Genomic DNA, 24,150 nt, shown 5'->3' with positions numbered 1-24,150 from the left:
ATAAAATACAGACAGAACCAGAAGCTTTTGTTTGTTTCGGTTTAAATGTAGCGGGTCAGAGTTGAACTCAAACAGGATTAGCGATCATGGACACCATCTTGGCCGCTGTCCATTGCTGGAGGGATGAAGAGGCGTGGCCTGTGGCGTCGTCTCAGCCTCCTCCTCCTCACCTGTCTGCCGTGTGTTGGGTCGACAGTCTCAGCTCTCTGTTGGAGAGGAAACGGGTGGAGGCGGTGATGCTCTGACCTCAGCATGTGAGAAGGTTCTGGTTCTCTGGGTCCGTCTGGACCGGACTGTTTGGAGAGGACTCCATCCACGGCCATGTTCTGAAGAAGACGGGCGGTTTGGACAGCTGGTGAGATCTTTACTTTTAACCTGGTTGTACAAACTTGGAAGCTTGTGGGATTATTAATGGATCTGATTCCAAAAATAATCACAAAAGGAACTGTATTCCTCTATGGACGAGTGATGCTAATTAGCATCATACCTATTTTGTTATGAATACATACAAGATGGTGTGTAAATACTCTTTATTGGTTGATTCATATGACTCTCATATTAGAAGTGATTGATACCATCTAGTGGTCGGGGTGTGAATTACATGGAGTTCTGCTGAAAAACTCTGTAAATGATCTTAACCTTGAACTAGATTGTGCAATGAAATATATGTTAAGACTGATAAATGTCTTCTATACATGATATATTAAGATAAACACCATGTGAACAAAGTTCCAAAAGTTATTTTTCTGGCTGTTTTGCATTAAAACAAACAGAAATGTTGGGTGGTTTAAGACTTTTGCACGGCTCCAGGGTTGTTCTGAGTCCTCCGGTGTCTGTTTCGCAGCGATGCCTGGAAGCCAGTACCAGCTGACCCGCACCAGGCTGAGCCACAGCCTGTACAGCCTGACGGACAGCTCTGACGGCGGCCATGAGGAGGAGCGGCCCAACGACGCGCCGCGCCTCACGCCGCTGCAGAAGCTGACGGCGGCCATGTGCAAAGACGAGAAGACCATCAAGGAGCTGATCATCGGCCGCAGGGTGGGCTTCTACAAGGTCAGAGGGGAGATCGGCTACGGGACTTTCTCCAGGGTCAAACTGGCGTTCCACGCCCTGACCAAAGGTACCATCAGAACCTCACCTGCTATCTGTCAAGTGTGGATATATTAGCAATTAGCATTTAATATTGTCCATTAGCCTCTTGAATTTCAAGATGACTATCATTTTTCAAGATGGCCGCCATTTTTAAACCATTTATTACAGTAAAATGTTTTAATATTTTGGATGAACTTTTTGTCTCAGCCTGTTTCTTTCTTCACAATCAGCTTTTCTGATTTTGCTACATATTATTACTTTTCAACTTTGGTAATAAGTTAAACCTACCATGTGACAGTCATCTTAATGGTTAGCATTAGCTTCTGCTAACTTTTATGTGCGTAGCAGTTTAGCATTTGCTTTCACAAAAACAGTTTTTGTGGTTAGCATTAGCTTCTGCTAATTTTTTCATGTGTTTTGGAGTGTAGCGTTAAATTTTAGTGGTGAGTGAAGCTAACTCTTTGGTTAGCTGTGTCCATAACTACTATGGACATAAATATGTTGTGCATTACAACCATGGCAGCCATTTTGAAAAATATCCACCAGTAAAAAGAAACAAGATCAAGAAAATATGTATGATTGTTGTTGTTCAAAACATGTAGGCTATGAAACACATCCATCTGTTTGGCAATGTTAAAGCAAACATTTTCAATGACAACCACGGTGGCCATCTTGAAAAATCAAAAAAAGGTTGGTTATTTTGGTTCCATTCTTTTCCTTTGCCCCAAATTTTTTCTTTTTTGTTAATTTTTGGCCCCTTTTCTTTGTTGCCGTTGGGGGCCTTTTTGATTTTTTCCGTTTTTATTAATCTGTCTGCTGCTCCTCTACTCTTGTTGTCCTGCAAACAGACAAAGTGGCTCTGAAGATCCTGGACCGGACGCGGCTGGACGCCCAGACCCAGCAGCTGCTGTCCAGGGAGATCAGCAGCATGGAGTGCCTGCAGCACCCCAACGTGGTCCGGCTGTACGAGGTGGTGGAGACGCCCAGCCGCCTCTTCCTGGTGCTGGAGTACGCCGGAGGAGGAGATCTGCACAACCGGATCTGCAGCGAGGGGAAGCTGTGCGACAACACCAGCAAGATCACCTTCGCCCAGATCCTCTCTGCCGTCAAGTACATGGTGGGCGATTCTTCAGAAACCTTTTGCTCCAACTGTTTATAGGAACATAAGAACCAATCAGTGGCTAACCCTAAACCGCTAATCATAAACAATAGTTCTGCTAATGCTAAAGTGCTAAACCAGTATGGTGTTTATTGGATGCTAATGCTAAAGCTGAAAACAATGAAAACAACATTAGAGTTACTCAATGTGACATTTAGCTTCCTGCAGCTACATCAGCCAATCAGTTCTTGTAGCATCACACATCCATTGCAACCACGGCAGCCATTTTGAAAAATGTCCACCAGGAAACAGAAACACAAAATCAAGAAAATAGATGATTTTTATTGTTCAGAATATGTAGGCTATGATTTGACATCAAACATGTTTATCTAATTGGCAGTTTTAGAGTAAAAGTTAAAACATCAATATTATCCTTCCAGTCCAACCAGTTCTGGATCTGCAGAACCAGTCCAACCCGTCTCTGTTTCCCCTTCAGCACAACTTGAACATCATCCACCGCGACCTGAAAGCGGAGAACGTTCTGTTCACCTCCGACGGCTGCGTCAAAGTCGCCGACTTTGGCTTCAGCACGCGCGTGGCGAGCCGCGGCAGCGCGCTGGACACGTTCTGCGGCTCGCCGCCGTACGCCGCCCCGGAGCTGTTCAGGGACGACAGCTACCTGGGCCCGCCGGTGGACGTCTGGGCCATGGGGGTCCTGCTGTTCTTCATGGTGACCGGCACCATGCCGTTCCGGGCCGACACCATGGGCAAGCTGCGGCGCTGCATCATGGAGGCCAGCTACACCATCCCGCCCTGGGTGCCGGGCCCCTGCCAGCGGCTCATCAGGGGCATCCTGAAGCCGCTCGCCGCCGAGCGCTACGCCGTGGACCAGATGCTGGGCTGCGATTGGCTGCTGCCTGTGGAGTTCCCCTGGGCGCTGGCGCCGCCGGAGCCGCCCGGCCCGCTGCAGAGCCTGCTGGAGTCGGAGCGCGGGAACCAGGAGGACGAGGAGGTGGAGGAGGAGGTGCGGAGCGCCCTGGAGGAGCTGGGCTTCACTGCCGAACACCTCCGCAACCACCAGCTGACGGACAGCCGCAGCCCCGTCACCGGCGTCTACCGCATCCTGCTGCACCGCACGCAGAAGAGGTGGGGCTGCGACTCGCTGCCCGTGGTCCGCGGTGTGGTCAGGGACCCCAAGAGGGAGGGGCTGCGGGCCTACAGGGGCCTCAGGCACACCTCCAAGTTCTGTGTGCTGTCATAACGGACCACTACGGGTCGGTCTGCGGTCTAATCAAATCATTCCTAGATAACGAGAGTTTAGTCTTTCAATCCAGACAAGCTGCTGGCCACGCCCCCAACTCAACGTTTACACCTGCACCTGAAAATGGCCGCAAACAGATCCACAATTATACAACAGAACATCTTTGAAAAGCAGAAGTGGAGCCTTCTGCACAGCCCATTGTATGGACCAATCATGTCTTTCTTTTTTGCTACGTAACGATCTGAGAAGTTACATTCAGGAAGTTTTTTCTTTCCAAACCCAAGAAAAAAATAGCCAACAAATGGCTGGTGTTTTTTTTTAAGTGCTCTGGTTTGTTTTTAGAAACATTTGAGACCCAAATGGAAGAACGAAAACCTTCAACATCTCTCCTTTAACAGCTTCCACTTTGCTTAGATTCATGTTTTATACTGAGTTCAGTGCTGGAAACTTTTCTGTCATTATTTATGTGAAAGTGCCTGAAAAACAAGAAATAAAATGAATGTGAGGTCAAAGGTGAAACCTGAAATTTGAAATGTTTTTTTTTATTTTTTCAAAACCATTTTGTTTACATTTTGACAGTCCAACAAAAAGTGCTACAAGGAATTCAGTTCAGAAATTTAAACTGATGCTGTGGACAGGAATGATCTCCAGTAGCAGTCAGTCTCGCAGGGAATCTGAAGATGCCTCTGACTAACAGCTCAGTATCTGGATGGCAGAGACATAGCATTTTCTGGATGACATCATCAGTTGTTAGCTGGCTTTGCTAATCCTGCTCCTTTGCTTTTGCTGCTCCTCTTTAAATCTGTTTAACTGTACGGTCAGTAAGTAGCAGCTCGGGTATTGGCAGAGCTTCTAAAATGCAAACCAGCTGTAATTAGTTGTAAAAACCCAAAATGCACTGTTGCCATGGTTACACATCATTATAAATGGCCCATAGTCCTCTCGGCAAGAAAATATTAGCGAGAAAAGAGAAAAAACCTCGGAAATTTCTGAGATTAAAAATTTCTAGGTTTCAAAAGTTGATTTGTAATATTTCAAGCAATTCTTTTCTAGAAATAAACTTCTGAAACTGCTGAGATCTTAAACTTCCTATTTATTTCCTAGAAAATCCCTGAGTCTCTTTCTTGCAAATGTTTTCTGAGGGTTTTTTTTTTCACTCATGGACCATTTGCTTTGATGCATAAATGTCAAAAGTTGATTTCTAGAAAAAAAAATTGCTTGAAAATTTCCAAATCAACTTATGAATTTTTCTTTTCGTAAGGCACCGTCATAAAAATGTGAGGAAGCCCAGGAATATGCAGTAAAAGTGAAAGTTTCATTCTGTGTTTTTCCAGCCTGGTTGGTGTGGAGCAGGTGGCCCCTGCAGGGCCCCAAACATCTGATCTGTTTACTGTCACACAGTTGGTAAAAGTTTGGTAAACAGCAGCACCTGGCCGGACCGAACCCTCCCTCTGGTTTCTCTTTCTTCCCTCAGCCTGACTCCGCCCACCTGACCCCTCTGACCCGGGCGGCAGATGGCGCGGCGTGGCCCCGGAGACATCTGCAGCCCAGACAAAGGGCCCTCTGTGCGCAGCAGCTATTGTGTGGAGAAGCATAGAAATGCAGATGAAGGCGACGCATCAGGGAGCGAAGCCACTGATCCGTGAAGAACGGAGCTTTATTCACCCAAAAAGTGAAAACCAGAAATTCATCTTCAAGGATTTTATTCAGCATTTTTCACTTAGAAACGTACAAAACTATTATTTCTAACCAGTTTAAAACACATCAAACATTTTTTACAGTGTTTTCAAATTCAAATTCTTTTTAACTATGCAAAAAAAAGCAACATTCTTCATACAAGTTTTGCATTTTAAATCAAAATCAGCTCAAAATCAATGTTATACTGGTTAAATAACTTCATATTAAATCAGAATTGCAGGTAAAAAAGAGAAAACATTCTGGTCCAGATCTTAAGGGTAAAATTAAGCAAAAATTTCTTAAAACAAGTTATACAGTCTAAAACTAATCAAAAATGCCTAAAATCTCATTTTATCTTGGTTAAATTGTTTCAGATTATATTTTCAGTTACATCAGAATTAAAGGCATTTTTAAAAAAAAAAATTAAAACAAATTTCATTAGTTTTTTTTTTTGTCAATAACTTAATGTCATTTTCTAAAGTGAAACCTTTAGATTTGACTTTTCTAGATTAATTTTGTCATCGTTAAACTTCTAAAGTGAAACCTTTAGAGAATTAAGACAATTCTGGAAAGTGGGAAACATTTCCGCTGACTGCAACTGCTGCCATGTTGCTCAGCCGAAGACGAACATCTGAAAAGTCTCTTTCCAAGATGGCCGCTTCTTCCTCAGCACCGCTTCTTCTCCTGCTGCGCGTGCTTCTGCGTGGCGACGTTCGCTCCGTGGGAACCACGGGACGCAGAACTCGCCTCTTCTCCTCCCTCTCCAAACCTCATCCGCACAAAGAATGAGGGTCGACGGTGTGCCGCCCCCCGCTGCGTGCCCGGCCTCGTTCGCAGAAAGAACCAGGCTCATCTTGGCACGGACGGCTGCGGGGGGCGGCGGCGGCGGCGGTGCCGGCGCCGTGCTAGCCCGGGCATGCTAGCTCCTCAGGAGCGCCCAGGAAAGAACCGGAAACAGAATCATCCCGGTCGGGATGAGGATTTCCAGGTGTGAACGGATCAGGTGAGCGGCAGAGAGCCGGGTCAGCGCTCCGGGAGGCTGATCTCAGGAACCCAGTCGTTCAGCCGCCGGCTCTCCTCGCAGAACAGGTGCAACTTCTCCAGAGCCGGGTCGTCCCAAGACCCATCGGCCGGGTTCTGTTGGAGCGACAGGAGGAGCGTTAGCAGGGAAACTGCTGCTGAGCAGGGCCGGAGCTACAAGGCTCACAAAGGGGCCATAACAACCAAAATATGGGGGGTGAGGTGGGGGGTGTTCTACTGTTAGCATCTATATTGAAAATCAGCTCCAAGTGTTGGAATTTATTAGTTTCAGGTGGGAAACAAAATGGCCGACTCCAAATTCTGACTCATTGATTGGTATAAAAAATATACTAACTTAAAAAAAATAATGGAGAGAGTGGTGATTAATATAATTAGAATACATTAAGAACTTCAGCTTTAAGTAAAAATTTGATTTAATTCTTGGAGCAGAAATGTGTAGAAGATAAAATCAAGCAATAAATGGGCTGTAATGTTAACATTTTTTGGAAATGTAAAAAATTTGATTCTGCAAACCTATCAGTGTTCTGATAGGTTTGCAGAAATTAATTTGGCCAAAATATGTCTTAAGCTAACAATAAATTTATTCAGCCCAGTCACACCTTTTAAGTGTAAAAATTAAATATATTCTGTAAGTTTCAGCTCATTTCCTCCAGTTTAATGTGTATTTATCACAACATTGATGTATTATTGTAGGGCTGCAGCCCCCCGCAGTCCACCCCGTCGTTCCGCCCCTGGTCGTACCGTAATCAGGACGCAGTGCGCGTCTTCCTGCTTGTCTCCGACGATGTCGGCCAGACGCTGCGTGTCGCTGACTCTGACGATGCTGATGTCGTTGTCGAAGCAGAAGGACTGGATCAGGGTGAAGTGGATCTGCAGGGCCACGTCCCACTGGAACTGCTCGTCTGTGGCCAGGACGCAGAACGACACGCTGTCCGGGTCTCTGTGGAAACAAACCGGGTCAGATCGGGTCGGGAACCAAACCGACCATCAGCGGATCTCCAAACTTACAGGTTCATGACTTTGGCGCACTCGTAGACTCCCACGGTGAGAGACTGGTTGTCTTTAGCGGAGACCAGAACTTCTTCCAGGGCTGCGCCTGCGCACTGAGCGCGCTCGGCGGGCTTCTGGATCAGAACCTCTTCAAAAGTCATGATGCAGTCGGTGAGGATGAGGATATTCCAGGAGGAGGAAGAGCGTTTGGAGCGGAGCGGCTTCACGCAGCTGCTTTTATAGCCCCGCAGCTCGTGCGGCGCAGAGAAAGCGGCGCGCGCTGATTGGCTGCGGCTGATTGGCGCATTGATGTGATAATGCTTTTGTCACACTTTGGCTCGTGGCAGATTGATGGGGGTCACGCGCGCTCCCCTTCTGCACGCAAACAAAAGGAAAATATTTAGGTTTCAAGTTTTAGTTTGAGCAGAAGCTTCACTTTCCCACTTCATGCACTCAAAAAAATTAACAAAATATGAAACGAATTTATCTAATTTTTAATCCCAAACGACAAACAGATGCTTGATGTTGTCATTTTGTCTTAAAATCAACCAAATCTTTGCACTGATGGAGTCAAACAAAAGGAAAGTATGAAGTTTCTGCAGAATGGAAACAGTTTCAAGTTTTAGTTTTTGCAGGAATCCACAACAGCTTCACTTTTCCACTTCATGCATTTATAAAATTTACAAAAATAAAACATTTTTTTAAAAGTTCAAATGACAACCAGAAGTGCAAAATTGTCGTTTTGCAATAAACATGCAACCAAATCGGTGCATTCATGGGGGATCTGACAAAAGATCATCAAGTTTTCTGCAGAATGGAAACAGTTTAAAGTGAAACTGTTGCGGATTTCTGCAAAGACTAAAACTTTCCTACATCATGCATTCATAAAATTCACAACAATAAAACAGAATTCTGTCATTTTTATTCTTTAGTGACGGCCTTAAGTGTGTTTTGCTTGTCTTAAATGCTCCACATCGCCTGTTTCCAGCTCGTCTCTTCATGTTTGCAGGTTTGCTGCTCAGATGGAGCCGGAAGTGAGAAGCCCCGCCCCCACGCTGCGGCGCAGGTGGACCGGACCATCTGTGGACTAGAAGCGGACCTTAAAACCACCCGCATTGTTTTCACAGAAGCCCCACTTTTTATCACCTCTCCCCCTCCTTATCTCCTCCATACAAATGCAAATGCGCAGCGCGTGCCAGAACTGAGCAAACTCCACGTGGCTCATCAGCTGTCCGTTTATTTACATCAGAGAAACTTTGACACGCACTTTTAAACTCACCACAGAGAGTTTTAATTTGGAGAATTTGAAGAGTTTTTGAGTGTGTTTTGTTTTTTCTTTACGATCTTTTTGCGGTTTTACGCATTTAGAGGTCCAAACTTTAACTCAGAATAGATTAGATTATCTCTATCGGATGGAAAACATCAGTAAAAATCTTTTTTGAAACCAAATTAAACAGGATTTTAGTTCGTTTCAGAGTAAAGATCCACTTCGTCACATTAGATCTCAATAAAATGAGTCAAAAATAAATCAAATTTCAAGGTGTACTTTATCGTGGATGCTGATTTCACTTTTACGCACGCTTATTTGGGCACCAATAGCGCAAATTCTCCCCCATATTTGCCCTTTTTTAATTTGCATACATTCAGTGAAACCCGCATCTTGCGTGCGGCTCGCCTGCTGCCGCATGAATAGCTGAGGAGGGGCGCACAGGTTGGCGCTGATTGATTCAGCGCTATTGTTCTGCGGCAGATGGAGAACTGTCGCTATGAACGGAGAGGGGGGTCGTGGTTTGACCCGCAGACCCCCTCCAGGGGTTCGGCCATCTTTTGTCTGCGATCCTCCAAATTCTGCAGCCTGTTGTCTGAGTTTTGATTAAATTTAAACTCCAAACAGGAGAAATGGGTCCGAACCGTTTTACCCTGAAGCCGGAGGTCGTTTTAGTTTGGGGTGTAAACATGTTTTATTTACCGGCAGCCTTAGTTCCACACCATGTAAAACTATGCTGGGGCGCCGGTGGAGGGGGCGCCAAATATAAAAAAATTAGTTTCCGTCCCAGTTTTTAGTGACATAAAGCTAAAAAAAACAAACAAAAAAAAAAGCCAACTAAAGATAATTTGTTCCACTTTTGTTTGGCGCCACCAAACTGGCAAAACTACTTTTACTTCTCCTTAAAAGGGTTTAACGGTGATTATTGCTAATATTAAAGAATTTTTGACGTATCAACCCAAATGCTGCAAACTTTATATTCTGGAGTTAAAATGAAACTCTTCAGTTCATTTCTTCACTCTCTTGTTTTCTGGTCATTTTATTTTTTCACCACTCTGTGAAACTTGAACTCATTCTTCCACCTTTCTTTTTGCCCACTCTTTGTTGGCGCCGCCTTCAGGGATGATTCGGCTCATCCCGACTGATCCGGACACGGTTCTGCTGCAGAAAGGATCAGCTTTCATGGCAACAGGCCGGGCGCGTGCACATCGATCCACAGCTTTTGTTGCGGCTGCACATCTGCTCCGTTTGCGCCTCTAATCTGATGGAGAAGTTGCGGCACCGCAGCGCTGCGGCTGCATGTCTGCGGGTTGTTTGACTCCCGAGGCTCAGCAGGTGCTGCCTTTGTCCGCCCCCCACTCGGGACAGATGGTGTCCCTCCGCAGCGCTGATAAAGGAGATGAGAGCACGTGACCCGCCGCCCCCAGATGCCACGCGCCCGGACGGAGCAGCGGCGCGTGGCACTTCCTGATCCTTAAAGGGAGAAAACACGCTGTGGAAATACCCACGGAGATGTTACCGTGGAAACTCTGCTCTCACTCTATTTGAAGCTTTAAATACCTCCACCAGTAGGGGGCGCTGATTATAGAGTTACACAACCAATCAGTTTATTTGTTTCACACATTTCAGCAACAAGACATTTCAAATATATTCACTTCATAAAAACACAAAAATCAATTGAAATATTACATTTTCTCAAGCCATTACACATCAGATTGATTGTTTCATTGATTACATTTCAAACCAACTCTAAACAGGGTTTTAGTCTAGACTTAAAGGCACTCAGTGTTTCAGCTGTTTTACAGTTTTCTGGAAGTTTGTTCCAGATTTGTGGTGCATAGAACCTGAATGCTGCTGCTCCAGGTTTGGTTCTGGTTCTTTTTAGACCAGAACCAGAAGATCTGAGGGGTCTAGACGGTTGGTACAGCAATAACAGATCTTTAATGTATTGTGGTGCTAAACCGTTCAGTGATTTATAAACTAACAGTATTTTAAAGTCTATTATTTGAGTTACAGGGAGCCAGTGTAGGGACTTTAAAACTGGTGTTATGTGCTCTATCTTCCTGGTTTTAGTGAGAACAGCAGCAGCAGCTTCTGGATCAGCTGCAGCTGTTTGATTGATTTATTAGTCAGACCTGTGAAGATGCTGTTGCAGTAATCAATGCGGCTAAAGATAAACGCATGGATGAGTTTCTCTAGATCGTGCTGAGACATTAGTCCTCTAATCCTGGAGATGTTCTTCAGGTGATAGAAGGCCGACTTTGTGACTGTCTTTATGTGGCTCTGAAGGTTCAGGTTAGTTTCTAGTTGTAATAACTGACTAGATTGTTATTTAGATCCAAAGATATTGACTTGAGTTTTGTTTCCATAAAAGCTGTAGAAAGTTTTGGCATCCCATAGTGATTCTTGCTTTTTAAATTGATCATTTCAGAGCTTTAGCTGCAGTGACTCCTGTGGTTTTTTTACATGAATAACTTAGAAGTGACAGTTTCTATGTCTAAACCCTTTTGGACAGGAGCCGACTGACTTTCTGAGTTTTCTAAAGGCACGCGTCCCTCAGGGTGGGGAGGGGACGCAGTCGATTGTTGCTTTTGTCCTGAAGGGAACCAATCAGGCAGTGAACGCGTGCCGGCTCCGCCGTATAAAAGCCCACTGACTCTTTTAGGAAGTTCAAATTATTTCCTCTTCACGTTCTGAGCCTAACAAACCATGAAGACTCCTGGAAAGTCCTTGAAGGAAGCATTGGTCTGCGCTCAGAGCGAACAACGACTGACTGTTGGCGTCTACGAAAGCGCTAAGATAATGACAGAGTGAGAAAACTTTCATTTTTCTTGCTTTTTCATGCATCCTGTGTGAGTTTTTCCCAGCAGCTGCTAACAGGAAGAGCGTTTTCTGTCCACAGAGACCCGGACAGTGTGTCGTTCTGCGTCCTGGCCACAGACGAGCAGTTCCAGTGGGACGTGGCCCTGCAGATCCACTTCACCCTGATCCAGTCCTTCTGCTTCGACAACGACATCAGCATCGTCAGAGTCAGCGACACGCAGCGTCTGGCCGACATCGTCGGAGACGAGCAGGAAGACGCGCACTGCGTCCTGATTACGGTACGACCAGGGGCGGAACGACGGGGTGGGCTCCGGGGGGTGGCGGCCCAACAATATTACATTAAATTTCTGATAAATACAAATTAAATAGGAGGAAATGAGCTGAAACTTACAGAATGTTTCATATTTACACTCAAAAATGTGACTGGGCTGAATTAATTTAGTTTGGACAAATAAATTTCTGCAAACTTACCTTTGTCGTCGACCTATCAGAACACTTATCACAGTCCAAAGTCAATGTTTTTAAATTAAATTTTCTTTTTGAAATTGTTAGCCTCATTGCATTATAGCCCATTCAATGCTTGATTTTATCTTGTACACATTTCTGCCCCGAGAATTAAATCAAATTTTTACTTAAAGCTGAAGTTCTGTGTCATTAATTATCAATTTGTTTCATGATTTTTCTTTAAATTTAGTATATATTTTTTTTACATCAATCAATGAGTCAGAATTTGGAGTCAGCTATTTTGTTTCCCACCTGAAACTAATAAATTCCAACACTTGGAGCTGATTTTCAATATAGATGCTAACAGTAGGATACCCCCTCACCCCCCATATTTTTGTTGTTATGGCCCCTTTGTGAGCCTTGTAGCTCCGGCCCTGCTCAGCAGCAGTTTCCCTGCTAACGCTCCTCCTGTCGCTCCAACAGAACCCGGCCGATGGGTCTTGGGACGATCCGGCTCTGGAGAAGCTGCACCTGTTCTGCGAGGAGAGCCGGCGGCTGAACGACTGGGTTCCTGAGATCAGCCTCCCGGAGCGCTGACCCGGCTCTCTGCCGCTCACCTGATCCGTTCACACCTGGAAATCCTCATCCCGACCGGGATGATTCTGTTTCCGGTTCTTTCCTGGGCGCTCCTGAGGAGCTAGCATGCCCGGGCTAGCACGGCGCCGGCACCGCCGCCGCCGCCCCCCGCAGCCGTCCGTGCCAAGATGAGCCTGGTTCTTTCTGCGAACGAGGCCGGGCACGCAGCGGGGGGCGGCACACCGTCGACCCTCATTCTTTGTGCGGATGAGGTTTGGAGAGGGAGGAGAAGAGGCGAGTTCTGCGTCCCGTGGTTCCCACGGAGCGAACGTCGCCACGCAGAAGCACGCGCAGCAGGAGAAGAAGCGGTGCTGAGGAAGAAGCGGCCATCTTGGAAAGAGACTTTTCAGATGTTCGTCTTCGGCTGAGCAACATGGCAGCAGTTGCAGTCAGCGGAAATGTTTCCCACTTTCCAGAATTGTCTTAATTCTCTAAAGGTTTCACTTTAGAAGTTTAACGATGACAAAATTAATCTAGAAAAGTCGAATCTAAAGGTTTCACTTTAGAAAATGACATTAAGTTAAGCCAATAAAAAAATTAATAAAATTTGTACGAAAAATTCCTGCAATTCTAAAATATAAATTTGAAACAATTCAACTGAGATAAAATTACATTTTAGGTGATTTTTGGTTAGTTTTAAAAAGGCAAAACTTAGTTCTTTGTAGCAAATTGACTGAATAAAAATGTTTCTTAAATGTTTTTCTCAATTTTTGTGTAGATTTTTGCTTAGTTTTACTTTTGAATAACTCTTAGAGAAATGACTCAGTTAAACTATTTATAAATGCATTAAAATACTTTGAATAATATCTGGACCCAAAAAAACATTTAGACTTTTTTTTTACCTGAAATTCTGATTAACATTTTTTTAATTAATTTGAAATAATCTAAAATATCTGTTAGTCTTATCTAAATATTTTACTTTAGAATATGACCCAATAAAATGTTAGAAGCATAAAAATAAAATTTTGATGTTAAATAAAATTTAAAATTGAAGAAACAGTAATTTTTATTTAAACTGTATAAATAAAAACATTATTCTCTTAAATAACTGCAATTAAGACATAATTACTTTATATTCTGCCATATTTTGATGCAGATGAGAATATTTTTAATTCTCCAAAGGTTTCTCTGTTAGACAGTGACAGAAACTATGGTACTCTAAAATATAAAGTCTTAAAAAATTCACATGTATTAAAGGAAAATCATTTTTTGAAAATCCTTTACTACAAAGAAATTTGGTGTATAAAATTCTGAAGAAATAAGAAAATTGTTTTACTTTTTAATGAATATGAAAAGACAACATGAAAAATGAAGTATGCAACTTATTTTTACTTAACTTCAAATGGCATAAAAATATGTTAAAAGTTGTCAATTTGTTTCTGTCAATTGTTTTTTTTGTGTGAATAAATACAATTTTGATTCAAATTTTGCTCACTGACTTTTCTTTTTTACAATTACATACAATTTACTTATTTTACTCCATTTTCATTGTTTTAAGTTCTTAATTTTTTAAATCTTTGAGGACCATATGTGGAAATGACCAAACTTTTTCCTGCAGCATTAGATTCAGGCCCACATTTGTTATTTATTTACTTTTTAAAACATTATTTTTCATCCACGTTTCTTGTAAAACTTGACTTTCAGTTTTCTTGCTAACTTCTGTTCTATATCTAATAGAGTTTATCTAAGTGTTATTTGGGGCCTGCCCATGGTCTTTATTTATCATTTTATTTTCTTTGGTTTATTGGTTGTTTTTTACCCATCATGCTTCAGATGAACAACAGCTTAAAACAGTTTTATCTACTTTTAATTTTTTTTTTTTCTGGGGTCACAATCAGAAATATTTCATTAAATTCAACTGACCTAAAATATATCAGAAATGACAATATAGTTTAATTAAATAAGAAGTGATATTAAGTTTTTTTAATACATTTTAACTACATTTTATCAAGATGCTGACCTGGTTCAACTAAGTTATCGAGTTATTTGCTCTGCCTTCACCAGCAGCATTTAGTTGCCTGTTTGTTGATTCTATTGAGGCAGCGACTTAATGAATGTGATCTTTGGTTCCTGACACGCGCTGCCTTTTCTTTTCTCTCCAGTTTGGCGTTCAGATCTTTGAGGCCTTTGATTGAACAGGAATCTCTCTGCCCTGCATGCTGCTGCCACTACTGAGGCTCTAACAGCTGCTGCAGCGTCAACGCCCCGCTGGGTCACCCACACATTCAGCTTCAGACACTTGACACATATCCATCTTTATGTAGGTTCAAAGAAATGGAGAAACCAAATCTACAGAGGCATATTAGAGCCATTGTAGGTTTATGTTAAAAAAAAAAGTTTCTGTGAAAACACTCATTTTTCAAAAAATTCAAATTCTTTTTCCTCTGTCTGCTGCTGTACAACAGTGTGTTAGAGATCAATCAGACAAAAAAGTTGCAAAAAAAATTAGAGAATCTGTTTGTTTTAGAAGAGAAAACAGTCCTTTCAATGAGTCCTTTAAATCTCCATAGCAACCAATTGCCCTCCAGTTTAATGAGGCGGTGAAAAGCGTTTAGAGGCGGCTGTGTGCCGGGCGCAAGCCGGCGGCCATTCATGCATTCAGAGCCTAATCCTGGCCAACAGCAAGAGTCAGCAGAAACACCAAGTCAGGGTTACATCACCTCACTAAGCTGCAAACTCTGCCTTAAAGGAGCAGTTCCTCTTTTCTAATCTGATTGTATAACAGGAGCTGTACATCTGGGGATGGAGCGCTGACAGCTACAGACTTCTGTGTTGAGTCAGAGCTGCTCTTCCTGATCAACCTCTAATGCCCTTCATTTCACCTTTAGCTTTAAGAGCTCTGCTGCTGCTGAGCAACACAAAGGCAGAAACAGCAGCAGATGGAAATGACGGGCTACCAGAGTCTCTACTGGGCTCAAACATCTAAAAAACACAAAACATCAACTCAAACTGGACAGAGTTTCAAATTTTTACTCTCCTTTGCATTAATATACACCATCCAAAACTTTATTTATTGTGCTACATCCTCAAACTGTATTTATTTTGTCTTTCATATAATAAAATAATAGAAATTTTTGCAAAAATCCCAAAAATATGTATCTGTTGGAGCCCAAACAAGTTTTCTATTGCTTGTTTCTGAAGTGCTACACAACAGCAAATGGCTAACAAGTTTATCATAAACTTCATCTTAGCATAAAGCAGAATTTATTTTTCAAAAATGATTTTATGCTAAATCTAAAGCTATACTAGCATGTATTGAAACTCTTGATTTAGCATAGCTTTCATTAGCATCAGACCAATTTTAGCATAAATTAAGTCGTGGCCTTGGCTTTTTCTTGATCCTTCTGGGCTACCGTAGGATGGATAAATGGATGAAAAAAGTGATTCAGGAAATCTTTATGCAGAAATAGGTCCAAGTTATTAGTGAAAGGTAAGATTAGTGAGAATAAAAACTATTATAGAGAACTTCAAACTTTACTCAATAAAAACAAGTTAAAGATATGAATTAATTCTTTCAAAAGATTTTTAGATGCTATTTTAGCTACATAAGAACATTTATGCATCATCTGTAAAAGTTTGAGTGTAAATACTTTTGCATGTCTCTGTTTCAGATGAATAAAAGTGCCGAAAACAGCCGTTTCAGATACTTCCTGTCTGCTAGCAATGCTAATCTGCCTTATAAACATGTTAATATCTCCTGCTGTCATTTCCAGACGTGTGTTGAACCAACCGGCTCCTCCGCCAGCAGCTGCTGATGCTAATTCCTGGCTCTGATGTGGCTCATAATGAACCTGATCACTAATTACATTAACAAACCCGACTGGCTCTCAGCAGGCAGGGTCAGTTTGGAACAACTGGCACTTTCACCGCTGCAGGAATTCATGCAAAAATGACATTTTTTAACCAGAAGTGAAAGATTTGGGGGCTTTCTTTTGTATCTTTGAAGTTTCTTGTACCCTGCAAAAACAGAATTTTTAGCCAAGTTTCTGGTGCAAATATCTTGAATTAACTTGAAATAAGAAAACTGATCACTTTTTTTTAGGAAAACATATGAGCTTGTTTAAATTAAATAATATTGATGGAAAACTCCAAGTTCCACTGGCAGATTATTTCACTTGTAACAATCTATTTTTGCCACTTTATAAGTTAAATAACTCAAATAAAATCTCTATAATTTTGTGCAAAACAAATTGTAATGAACATATTTTGTGTGGCTTAGGCTTTGGTTGCTAGGTGATGGGTGGAACTTCGCTGAGGTTGCTAGGTAACGGGCAGATTATTTCATTTGTTACAAATCACTTTCCTCATGTTATAAGCAAAATTAAATGCCAATGGAAGTAGTACTTCTTTTTAAATCAATATTTATGGATTATTGATTTATCGTACTTAAAAGTTAATTACAACAAAAGCCACAGAGGAAGTTGTGCTAAAACAGAAGTTATGTTACTTTATACTATGACTCTATTTTAATAGTTTATTCTCCTAATGCTATGATTTCATTCTCGTAATTTTATGTTTAGTTTCTTAGAGCGGCCATAAGACTCCAGTCATAAATGTTCTCTGATTCTTTAGACAATAAATTGGGGCATGACTCTAAACTGAAGAGCAGTTTTGAGGCAGTTTTATGATATTCATTGTTTGTGCAACTCGCCAAAAATAAAACTGACCGAAAAGCTGCAGGCAGCACTTGTGCTGCTTCATGAATGGACACAAAGAGCAGAAAGCGGGGTGGGAGGGGCCGCCTCGCCTCTCCTTTGTGGGGAATAAAGGCGCAGTCCGGAGCAGCTGCTGCTGGCTGACCGGGACTTTTGAGACGGATCCTTTCACCCAAAACAAAGTCTGGAGCCGAGAGTGAGCGGAGGAGGCGGAACAAAAGGCACGCTTAGGCAGGACAGCATGGCGTTGACTCCCCATTCAGCAGCAGGAGGGGGAGGGGGGACGGGCTGCAGCTTTTAAAGTTGACAAGAGTCACAAAGGTCCGCCATATGGACGCAGGGACATCATCTGCTCAGGAGTCACTGAAAGGAAGACAGGACAGCCAATCAGAGTTCAGTTCTTAACAGCTGCTCTGCCCGGCAACGAGAACTGGATTCTGATTGGCTGCTGCGGTGGGACACTTCCTGATTAGCCTGATCGATGCTGAAGATGTAACTGACTTTTTAAACCATTCCTAATTTATACAGTGAAAGTTACATTTGTTTTATCTTTGTTTTGTGAAGTTAAAAATGGGTTTAAGCTGACAAAACACATTTTCACTTAATGTGTTGCCTGAATTTTTTATTTTAAAAAGTAATGCATATTAATAGTTAAATACAACGGTGTGTATTGTATACAGAAAAACCGCTATTTTTTATTTTATTTTATTTTACCAAAAATCAAATTTTCTAGAAAACAAAAAGGAAATTTTTTAGTTTGCAATTTGCAAATTTTAGACTTTTGAATTTCAAAATTTTCAAAAGTGAAACATTTTTGACTCTTCTACCCCCACAAGGTATATATAAAAACATGTCAAAATTATTTATGAAGTATAATCTTTTAATGATTTTTGTAAAAGAAATTTAATATAAATACAAACCCTTGTGCATTTTGTGAGTCAAATATTAAGACAACTTTAATTCCAGTTTAATAAATGTTTTTTGAAAATATTTTCAAAACTGGATCTTGTGTAACAAATTTAATTACACTTAAGTTTTTCTATAATAAATTTAGTCTTCTAAAAGAGGATGAAGAGTCAAATTATGGTAATTTAATCCTGGCTACAGTTTTTTAATCCACAAATGCCGCTTCTTAGAAATCACCCCCATTTTTATCATTTTTTTTTAACTCTACTGCTTAAACATGTTTTTATACATTTTAGCAAAGATAAACCGCTGTTACTGTTTAAAAATCAAAAACTACATTTAAGCAGAAAATATTTATACAATTAAACAAAAACGGGAATCACAGTAAATATAAACCTTTTAAATCTTGTGAACAAAGTTTTATCAAACAAAAACATCAGACCTGATAAGGTGTGAATCTGCTCCACCTAGTGGAGATGTGTGGTAATGACAATCAGATTTGTGGAGGAATTTTGAATCTGAAACAGAAGACAAAAAAATGTAGTCATGTTGTCTTCTGACTAATATTTGTATCAGTTTGATGCTGAAACACTTAAGTGCAACAAAATTGCTAATAATAAATCAGGAATAAACCCCCCCATCAAGGTGAGCCATCTATTTTCCTTGTCTAATACCAGAGAAGTAAATCTGTCTGGAACTGCATCAAAACCCACCAGTTTGCTTAATTAGTAAACATATTCACAGTAATGCCATTAGTTCTTTATCAACAATAAAAACCTCAATGTACTTCCGGGTTATCCCAGTAAGTGTCAACAACTGTCATCTCGATACACTTTGGAATAATTTTAGTTCAGTCACCTATATTCCAATTGCTATTAAATTTAGAACAAGGTCAGTTAATTATTAAAATAGTTTACATAGTTTGTAGAAACGGCGCCTGCAGGAAAGTCGTCAGGGTTATGAACTAACAAGCGATGTCCAAACTACTAATGTATATCAACGGAGAAATCCTACAACCACTAAAATGTGACACGGCTCCACTTTTTGTGAAGAAGGAAATTGCGCTGGTCTTCTTCAGAGGTTTTGTGTCGATTCCTTCAGTAGTTCTTGGTGCAGCGCCCCCACAGGCGATGGGGGGAACAGGTTTGGATCTTTTGACAGTGCAGTGTGACAGTTAAGAGTGCTAAATGACAATAATGAAATAATTATTTAAATATGTAATTGATTTATTAAAACTCTCCATTCTCCATAGACTTTGGGTCTTTTGAGCCATCTTTAAATAAAATCAGTTTATTCATAAATTGCTCATTAAAAATGTACAACAAAGCTTTCTGAAATACATTTGTCTTTTATTTTTTTTTATTAATGTATGCAAATACAGCTCAACATATCTTAATTGAATATTCGCCTTGGATTTAATGTCAATGCAAATCATGAACATCCTGTTGTTCTGATGTTTCTGAACTAACTGAACTTTATTTTAGAATCATGAAAAGTCATTTTGTATTCTAGGTGAAAATGACTTTACTTTTTGTACTTTAGTACGTTTCAAAACTTGTCCTTTACTTTAACTTGAGTAGAACAGTCCAACCTGTGCTTTTCATACAAGTATCTTTCTACTTAAGGAGAGAATGTGGTTCTTTTCAACCTCTGACGTAAAATTGTATTAATCATAAACATCAGTAACATGAAAAGGGGAGAAATTGCTCCACCTAGTGGAGATGTGTGGTAATTACAATCAGATTCCTGATATGGAATATAAAACAAAGACAAGAAAGTAGCTGAGATCAGAAACTGAAGACATATGAAGAAGAAACATAATTTATTTCTATTAGAAACACATTTAAGTTCCACACTTAATTTGGAGCTTAAATGTGTCACATTAAGTTTTAAAGCTTAGCTGCAATAATTAATCCCACTTTAATTTTGTTTCTCTCTTAATAATAAACACATCTGTTTGAAAACTGAATTTTGTGTTTACTCTGGTTATCTTTTAACTAATATTTAAATATGTTTGATGTTATAAACATGCAAAAACAATGACATCTGGAACATTTTCATTGTATCTAAATTGGTATATTGTACTTTTCTGTTTAAAATATAATAAATATTTAATAAAGGCCAAATAGTGTATGAGAAGCAGACATAATTTTTGCTTATGATGCTCAAAAACAGGAACAACGACAAAACCTTCATGGAGTGCATAGTTTAATACTGCGCTTACACTCTTCACACCACAAGATGGCGCCCTTTCTTGTCTAACGCCAGAGAAGTAAACCAGACTGGAACCGTCCGCATCGAGGGCCACCAGTTTTTACTTTTAATGCATAATTAGTAAACATATTCACAGTGATGCCAATAGCTCTTCATCAATAATAATACAAATAATAACATTATTTCAGTGTTTTAATGACGCCTTGATTTCCTCCGGCATCCATCCAGTTCTCAGTTATTTAGGCATCAAAATAACGACACAAATACACAAATCAGTCCCTGAACGCATCCTATGTCTGCGACTCCTCCGCCTCCTCCGTTATGGTCCGATAGTGCTGCGGCTGGTTCTCCACCAGCGGAGACTGATTTCTGCCGAACAGGGACGGTCGCCTCTTCAGGCGCAGGAATTTGCGGGAGGTCACCAGATCCCCGTAGCCCTGGGAGTGAGAGAAGGCGTAGCTGGAGCGGCGGGTGCTGACGCGCCGTGGAGGCGGCCGGTAAGGAGCCGGAGCCGGCTGTCCCTCCTCCCGAGCCTTGTACCTCACCTGGAGAGATGATCAAATGTAGCTTAAATCTAGTTACAAAACGTCTGTTGAGCAAATACTAACACTGTTCCGCATCATAGCGCCGAAGTTCAGTAAATATTTCAGATAAATATTGTTCTCAGTGGCTAGCACTGGAAAAATTCAAAATGTCGGCCATTTTTCACGATTGTTCGACGGAGTATAAGTTTTGTTCAGGAAAAATTATGAAATCATTTTTTTTTGTTTTTTTTTTTAACTTTTGAAATCTTGTAAATTTCCTTATTTTTTCTAGAAAATTTCTGATGCTAGTCTCAATATTTCTGAGTTTTTTCAGCAACATTTTTTATTTTTCACGCACAAAGATTTCCACATTTTTTCCCAAAAATTTCATAGATTAATGTTAATTTGAAAAAAATTACAAATGTTCAACTTTTCAAACTCAGAAATTTCCTTTACTTTTTGTCAGAATTTTGTCAGTTTTTTTCTATACAGTTTTTGAGTTTTAACAAAAATTTCCAATTTTTTTCAAGAAGGTTTCTAAGGTTAGTCCAAAAATTTCTGAATTTTTAGCAAATTTTTGACTTCACAGTCAAAATGTTTATTTTTTTTCTAGAACATGTCTGAGATTATTCTCAAAATTTCTGACTGTTTTGGCAGAATTTTACTCCAATTATTTTTCTACCTTCAATGGCCTTGATACTCCGTCATACAATGGTCTCCATGGTTCTCCTGGAAAATTAGTTTTGGTCTAAAATCATAAGTTAGATGAATGCGGCCAAGATGTAATTCTCCTTTTATCAGATTTTTGCACTTACATTTTGCTTTAAACAGCCGTTTAAACACATCATATGACTTTAATGTATGTCGATACATTAAAAGGCTCCTGATTTTGGTTTCCCACCTTATCAGTGATGGTTGGACGGAGCTGCATGTGGAGGAAGCGAAAAGCCACAGTCGGCAGGACGCAGAGAAGACAGGTCAGGAACATCGTCAGCCACACGTTCGGCTGCTTCAAACTGTTCCTCGCCGTGCCTGAAATCCATTTTACAACAGTTTATTACCACACGCAACTTAGACACATGAAAAATAACAAATTAAGTTTATTCTGTTAAAAGCAGCAGATTTTTCAAAAGAAAGAATTTAACCTTAAGCAAGACATTATTAGTGAAGCCAAAGTCTCAGATTTGGAGGTAATAGTGACATCTAGTGGTTAAAACTACAAACTGCATATTTCTGTAGCTATCCTACTATAAACTACTGGAGGCAAACTGACCACTTACTTTTCCTACTGCTCTCCAGTTTGCACAATTTCCTGCTATTTAAAAATATTAACTTTATATTCTCTCAGTTTTTCATCTGACTGCACTGAGCCTGATTTATTCCTGTAAAAGGGGAATTTTTTTTACTGTTTTTTATTAAGGTGTTATGATTTTAGCAATAGAGTTTCACTGGGCACATTTTTAAATCCCACATTTTTAAAACTTATTATATTGGTTTGTGTCCAACGACACTTTAAGGATAAGCAGCTATAAAATGTAGATAGATGGAGAGTTTAGCTTTTCTTGGTTGTTATGTTGTGCTAACTGCTGAAAATAAAGTTATTACTTTATGAAAAAGGGGCATATAAACCTATCCCATCAAAATTTGGTATTTACATTTAAAAATTCTGCATTTTTATACATAAGTATAACTTAAAATCTTAAATTTAGGACATTTAAACTGACTTTCCTTCAGTTCTTTTAAAACATTCACTAAATTAATGTATATTTTATTGCTAAAATAAGTGTTGGATAAATAAAAAGCTAAATTTACTCACCAATGAAGGGGAAACTGGAGGTGAACACAAAAAACAGGCCATTGCTGAAAAAAGTAAATGTGATGGCCAAGTAGGCAGCAATGCTGCCCCACAGAAAGAACTGATTAATCGCTGTCCAGTAAAAAGTGTCAAGAAACATCTGAAAAAAAAAAAAAAAAAAAATTCAGTTTTTTACTCAGTTTTCCTCGGTGATATGCTCAGAAGTTAGGAATCATGTCAAGTGTGCTACTGAAACATTTAACACAAATTTAGTTTAATTTGAACAAGGTGGGGCGCCCAACTTCACACCAACATGCATCATTTAAAATATGCTACAGATGTCTCTTTTCCATAACCAAGCATGACAAAATTCATACAACACGATCAATTATATAATAAATGACATTTACAGCAGAGAACGTCTTACCTGAGCGCTCACCACGATCATCAGGCTGGTTTGCGTCGACAAAGCGAAGGACTGATAGTCGGCTACGTCTTTGCCGTCGCCCCGGACCGAGTCCTGCATGGCTGCCCACGGGATGAAGAAGAGGACCAGGGAGGTGTAGGTGCTGACCATTACACATCGGACAAAAGTCTTTTTACTGAAAAACGTGTTGAGCTGGCCGGGAGAGTAGAGCTGAGGATATCGGAAACTCCAGCGGTCGTTGACGTCCTGCGAGAGAAACAACAGGAAAAGGTAGGAAGCTAAGGGACCAGAGCAGGATGTATGACTTTTAAATGAAAAATAACAAGACTCCTCCTACCTGGTCAAAGAGGCCCAAGGCGAGAACTGAGGTAGCAGTGTAAACCATATTGTACATGGTGATGAACCAGTCATCATAAACAGTCTGGAACCGCAGAAACATCAGTCAACATCCACACAAAGCGTCAACTTTCTTCATGCAGGACTTTTCACTCACCTGTGCAGAGAAGCCGCAGAAGAAACCGTACCAGAAGTGAACAAGGGTGTAGCTAAAGTTCTTGTAGAAGAAATATTGCAGGAACTTGCACATGCGAATGTAGGACCAGCGGCCGTGCACCAGCAGGAGGCGCTGGAGGTACCGGAACTGGGCGAAGGAGAAATCGCTGGAGAGAACCGCTTGCATCCCTTCCTGACCGCTGATGCCCACGCCGATATGAGCAGCTAGAGGCAAAACAATGAGATCCTTCACTCGTTTTCCAGTCTGCAGGGTCCCTGGACCTTTTAGGGGTCTCCCACAATTCACTCAAAGCTGAGTAGCCGATGCATGGTTACGTAGCTGAGGGACGTTTTGTACACAACGAAACAGTCATGGAGAGAGAGACATGTCTTTCTGCAGAGAGTTTTTAGCCTTTTGACAATCTTTGCAGTTATTTAGTGAAGAATTGTTCAAAAACGACAATTTTTGTATGATTACGTGAACAAGAGCTGACTGCGACACTTTCAGTCGATACCGAACAGTCAACACATGGTCATGTGGTTGTCTTTCCACCTGATAGTCTGGTAACTCGATACGTCAGACGTCATCTTTTGTTATATTTTCAACTGGTGCGGTTTGTTTCACACTGTACTGCGTCAGATGAGTCAAATCTGTTCTCCCTCCTCACCTGTGGTGCCACTGCACCAAGAACCACTGAATGAAACTACACAAAAATCTCAGAAGAAGAAACTAACCACAACTTCCTTCTTAGCAAAATATAAACAAAAATGGATTGTAGTGGTTGTAGGATTTCTCTTTTGTCTTTG

At 40.8% G+C, this 24,150-nt stretch overlaps 4 protein-coding genes and 1 long non-coding RNA gene across 6 annotated transcripts in view; 2 read left to right on the top strand and 3 right to left on the bottom strand.

Moving 5' to 3' along the window:
* The first annotated feature begins 265 nt into the window (after positions 1–265).
* Positions 266–3,735, top strand: nim1kb (NIM1 serine/threonine protein kinase). Its single transcript, XM_007542174.2, has 4 exons — positions 266–355; positions 845–1,120; positions 1,941–2,209; positions 2,688–3,735. Exons 2-4 carry the CDS (start codon positions 847–849, stop codon positions 3,450–3,452), a joined length of 1,308 nt encoding a protein of 435 aa, XP_007542236.1. The 5' UTR covers positions 266–355; positions 845–846; the 3' UTR covers positions 3,453–3,735.
* A 1,403-nt stretch (positions 3,736–5,138) lies between these two features.
* LOC103130706 (growth arrest and DNA damage-inducible protein GADD45 gamma-like) lies at positions 5,139–8,078 on the bottom strand. Its single transcript, XM_007542173.2, has 3 exons — positions 7,179–8,078; positions 6,912–7,110; positions 5,139–6,266 (listed from the first exon to the last, which is right to left on the bottom strand). Exons 1-3 carry the CDS (start codon positions 7,319–7,321, stop codon positions 6,153–6,155), a joined length of 456 nt encoding a protein of 151 aa, XP_007542235.1. The 5' UTR covers positions 7,322–8,078; the 3' UTR covers positions 5,139–6,152.
* Positions 8,079–10,674: 2,596 nt separating this feature from the next.
* LOC103130705 (growth arrest and DNA damage-inducible protein GADD45 gamma-like) overlaps positions 10,675–24,150 on the top strand; it is a 13,653-nt gene continuing 177 nt past the window's right edge. The window contains exons 1-3 of one of the 2 annotated variants that reach the window (XR_001660354.1): positions 10,675–11,237; positions 11,330–11,528; positions 12,178–12,824. Coding sequence is in view for 1 of the 2 variants with exons in the window: in XM_007542172.2 (XP_007542234.1) it covers positions 11,137–11,237; positions 11,330–11,528; positions 12,178–12,291 (414 nt within the window). In the remaining variant the exon portion in view is untranslated. Of the gene's footprint in view, positions 11,238–11,329; positions 11,529–12,177; positions 12,951–24,150 lie in introns of those variants that run through there. The other variant, XM_007542172.2, reaches the window with a different exon arrangement.
* LOC107834562 (uncharacterized) lies at positions 16,551–18,959 on the bottom strand. The gene is made up of 3 exons (XR_001660355.1): positions 18,809–18,959; positions 18,334–18,409; positions 16,551–17,348 (listed from the first exon to the last, which is right to left on the bottom strand). It is a non-coding gene; the product is annotated as an uncharacterized LOC107834562 (long non-coding RNA).
* Positions 20,189–23,645, bottom strand: LOC103130704 (probable phospholipid-transporting ATPase IM). The gene is made up of 6 exons (XM_007542171.2): positions 23,345–23,645; positions 23,189–23,272; positions 22,852–23,097; positions 22,446–22,584; positions 21,531–21,661; positions 20,189–20,650 (listed from the first exon to the last, which is right to left on the bottom strand). Exons 1-6 carry the CDS (start codon positions 23,528–23,530, stop codon positions 20,396–20,398), a joined length of 1,041 nt encoding a protein of 346 aa, XP_007542233.1. The 5' UTR covers positions 23,531–23,645; the 3' UTR covers positions 20,189–20,395.

The sequence above is a fragment of the Poecilia formosa genome, unplaced genomic scaffold, assembly GCF_000485575.1.
Source record: "Poecilia formosa unplaced genomic scaffold, Poecilia_formosa-5.1.2 Scaffold664, whole genome shotgun sequence".
Taxonomy (NCBI): domain Eukaryota; kingdom Metazoa; phylum Chordata; class Actinopteri; order Cyprinodontiformes; family Poeciliidae; genus Poecilia; species Poecilia formosa.
This window is presented reverse-complemented; position numbering and strand designations above follow the sequence as displayed.

Coding starts and splice junctions, on each gene's coding strand:
- nim1kb (XM_007542174.2), top strand. CDS start 847: ATGCCTGGAAGCCAGTACCAGCTGACCCGCACCAGGCTGAGCCACAGC. Junction 1,121..1,940: donor GTTCCACGCCCTGACCAAAG/GTACCATCAGAA, acceptor TCCTGCAAACAG/ACAAAGTGGCTCTGAAGATC. Junction 2,210..2,687: donor TCTCTGCCGTCAAGTACATG/GTGGGCGATTCT, acceptor TTTCCCCTTCAG/CACAACTTGAACATCATCCA.
- LOC103130706 (XM_007542173.2), bottom strand. CDS start 7,321: ATGACTTTTGAAGAGGTTCTGATCCAGAAGCCCGCCGAGCGCGCTCAG. Junction 7,111..7,178: donor TGCGCCAAAGTCATGAACCT/GTAAGTTTGGAG, acceptor TTGTTTCCACAG/AGACCCGGACAGCGTGTCGT. Junction 6,267..6,911: donor CGCACTGCGTCCTGATTACG/GTACGACCAGGG, acceptor TCGCTCCAACAG/AACCCGGCCGATGGGTCTTG.
- LOC103130704 (XM_007542171.2), bottom strand. CDS start 23,530: ATGCAAGCGGTTCTCTCCAGCGATTTCTCCTTCGCCCAGTTCCGGTAC. Junction 23,273..23,344: donor TCTGCGGCTTCTCTGCACAG/GTGAGTGAAAAG, acceptor CTGCGGTTCCAG/ACTGTTTATGATGACTGGTT. Junction 20,651..21,530: donor GTCCAACCATCACTGATAAG/GTGGGAAACCAA, acceptor TCATCTCTCCAG/GTGAGGTACAAGGCTCGGGA.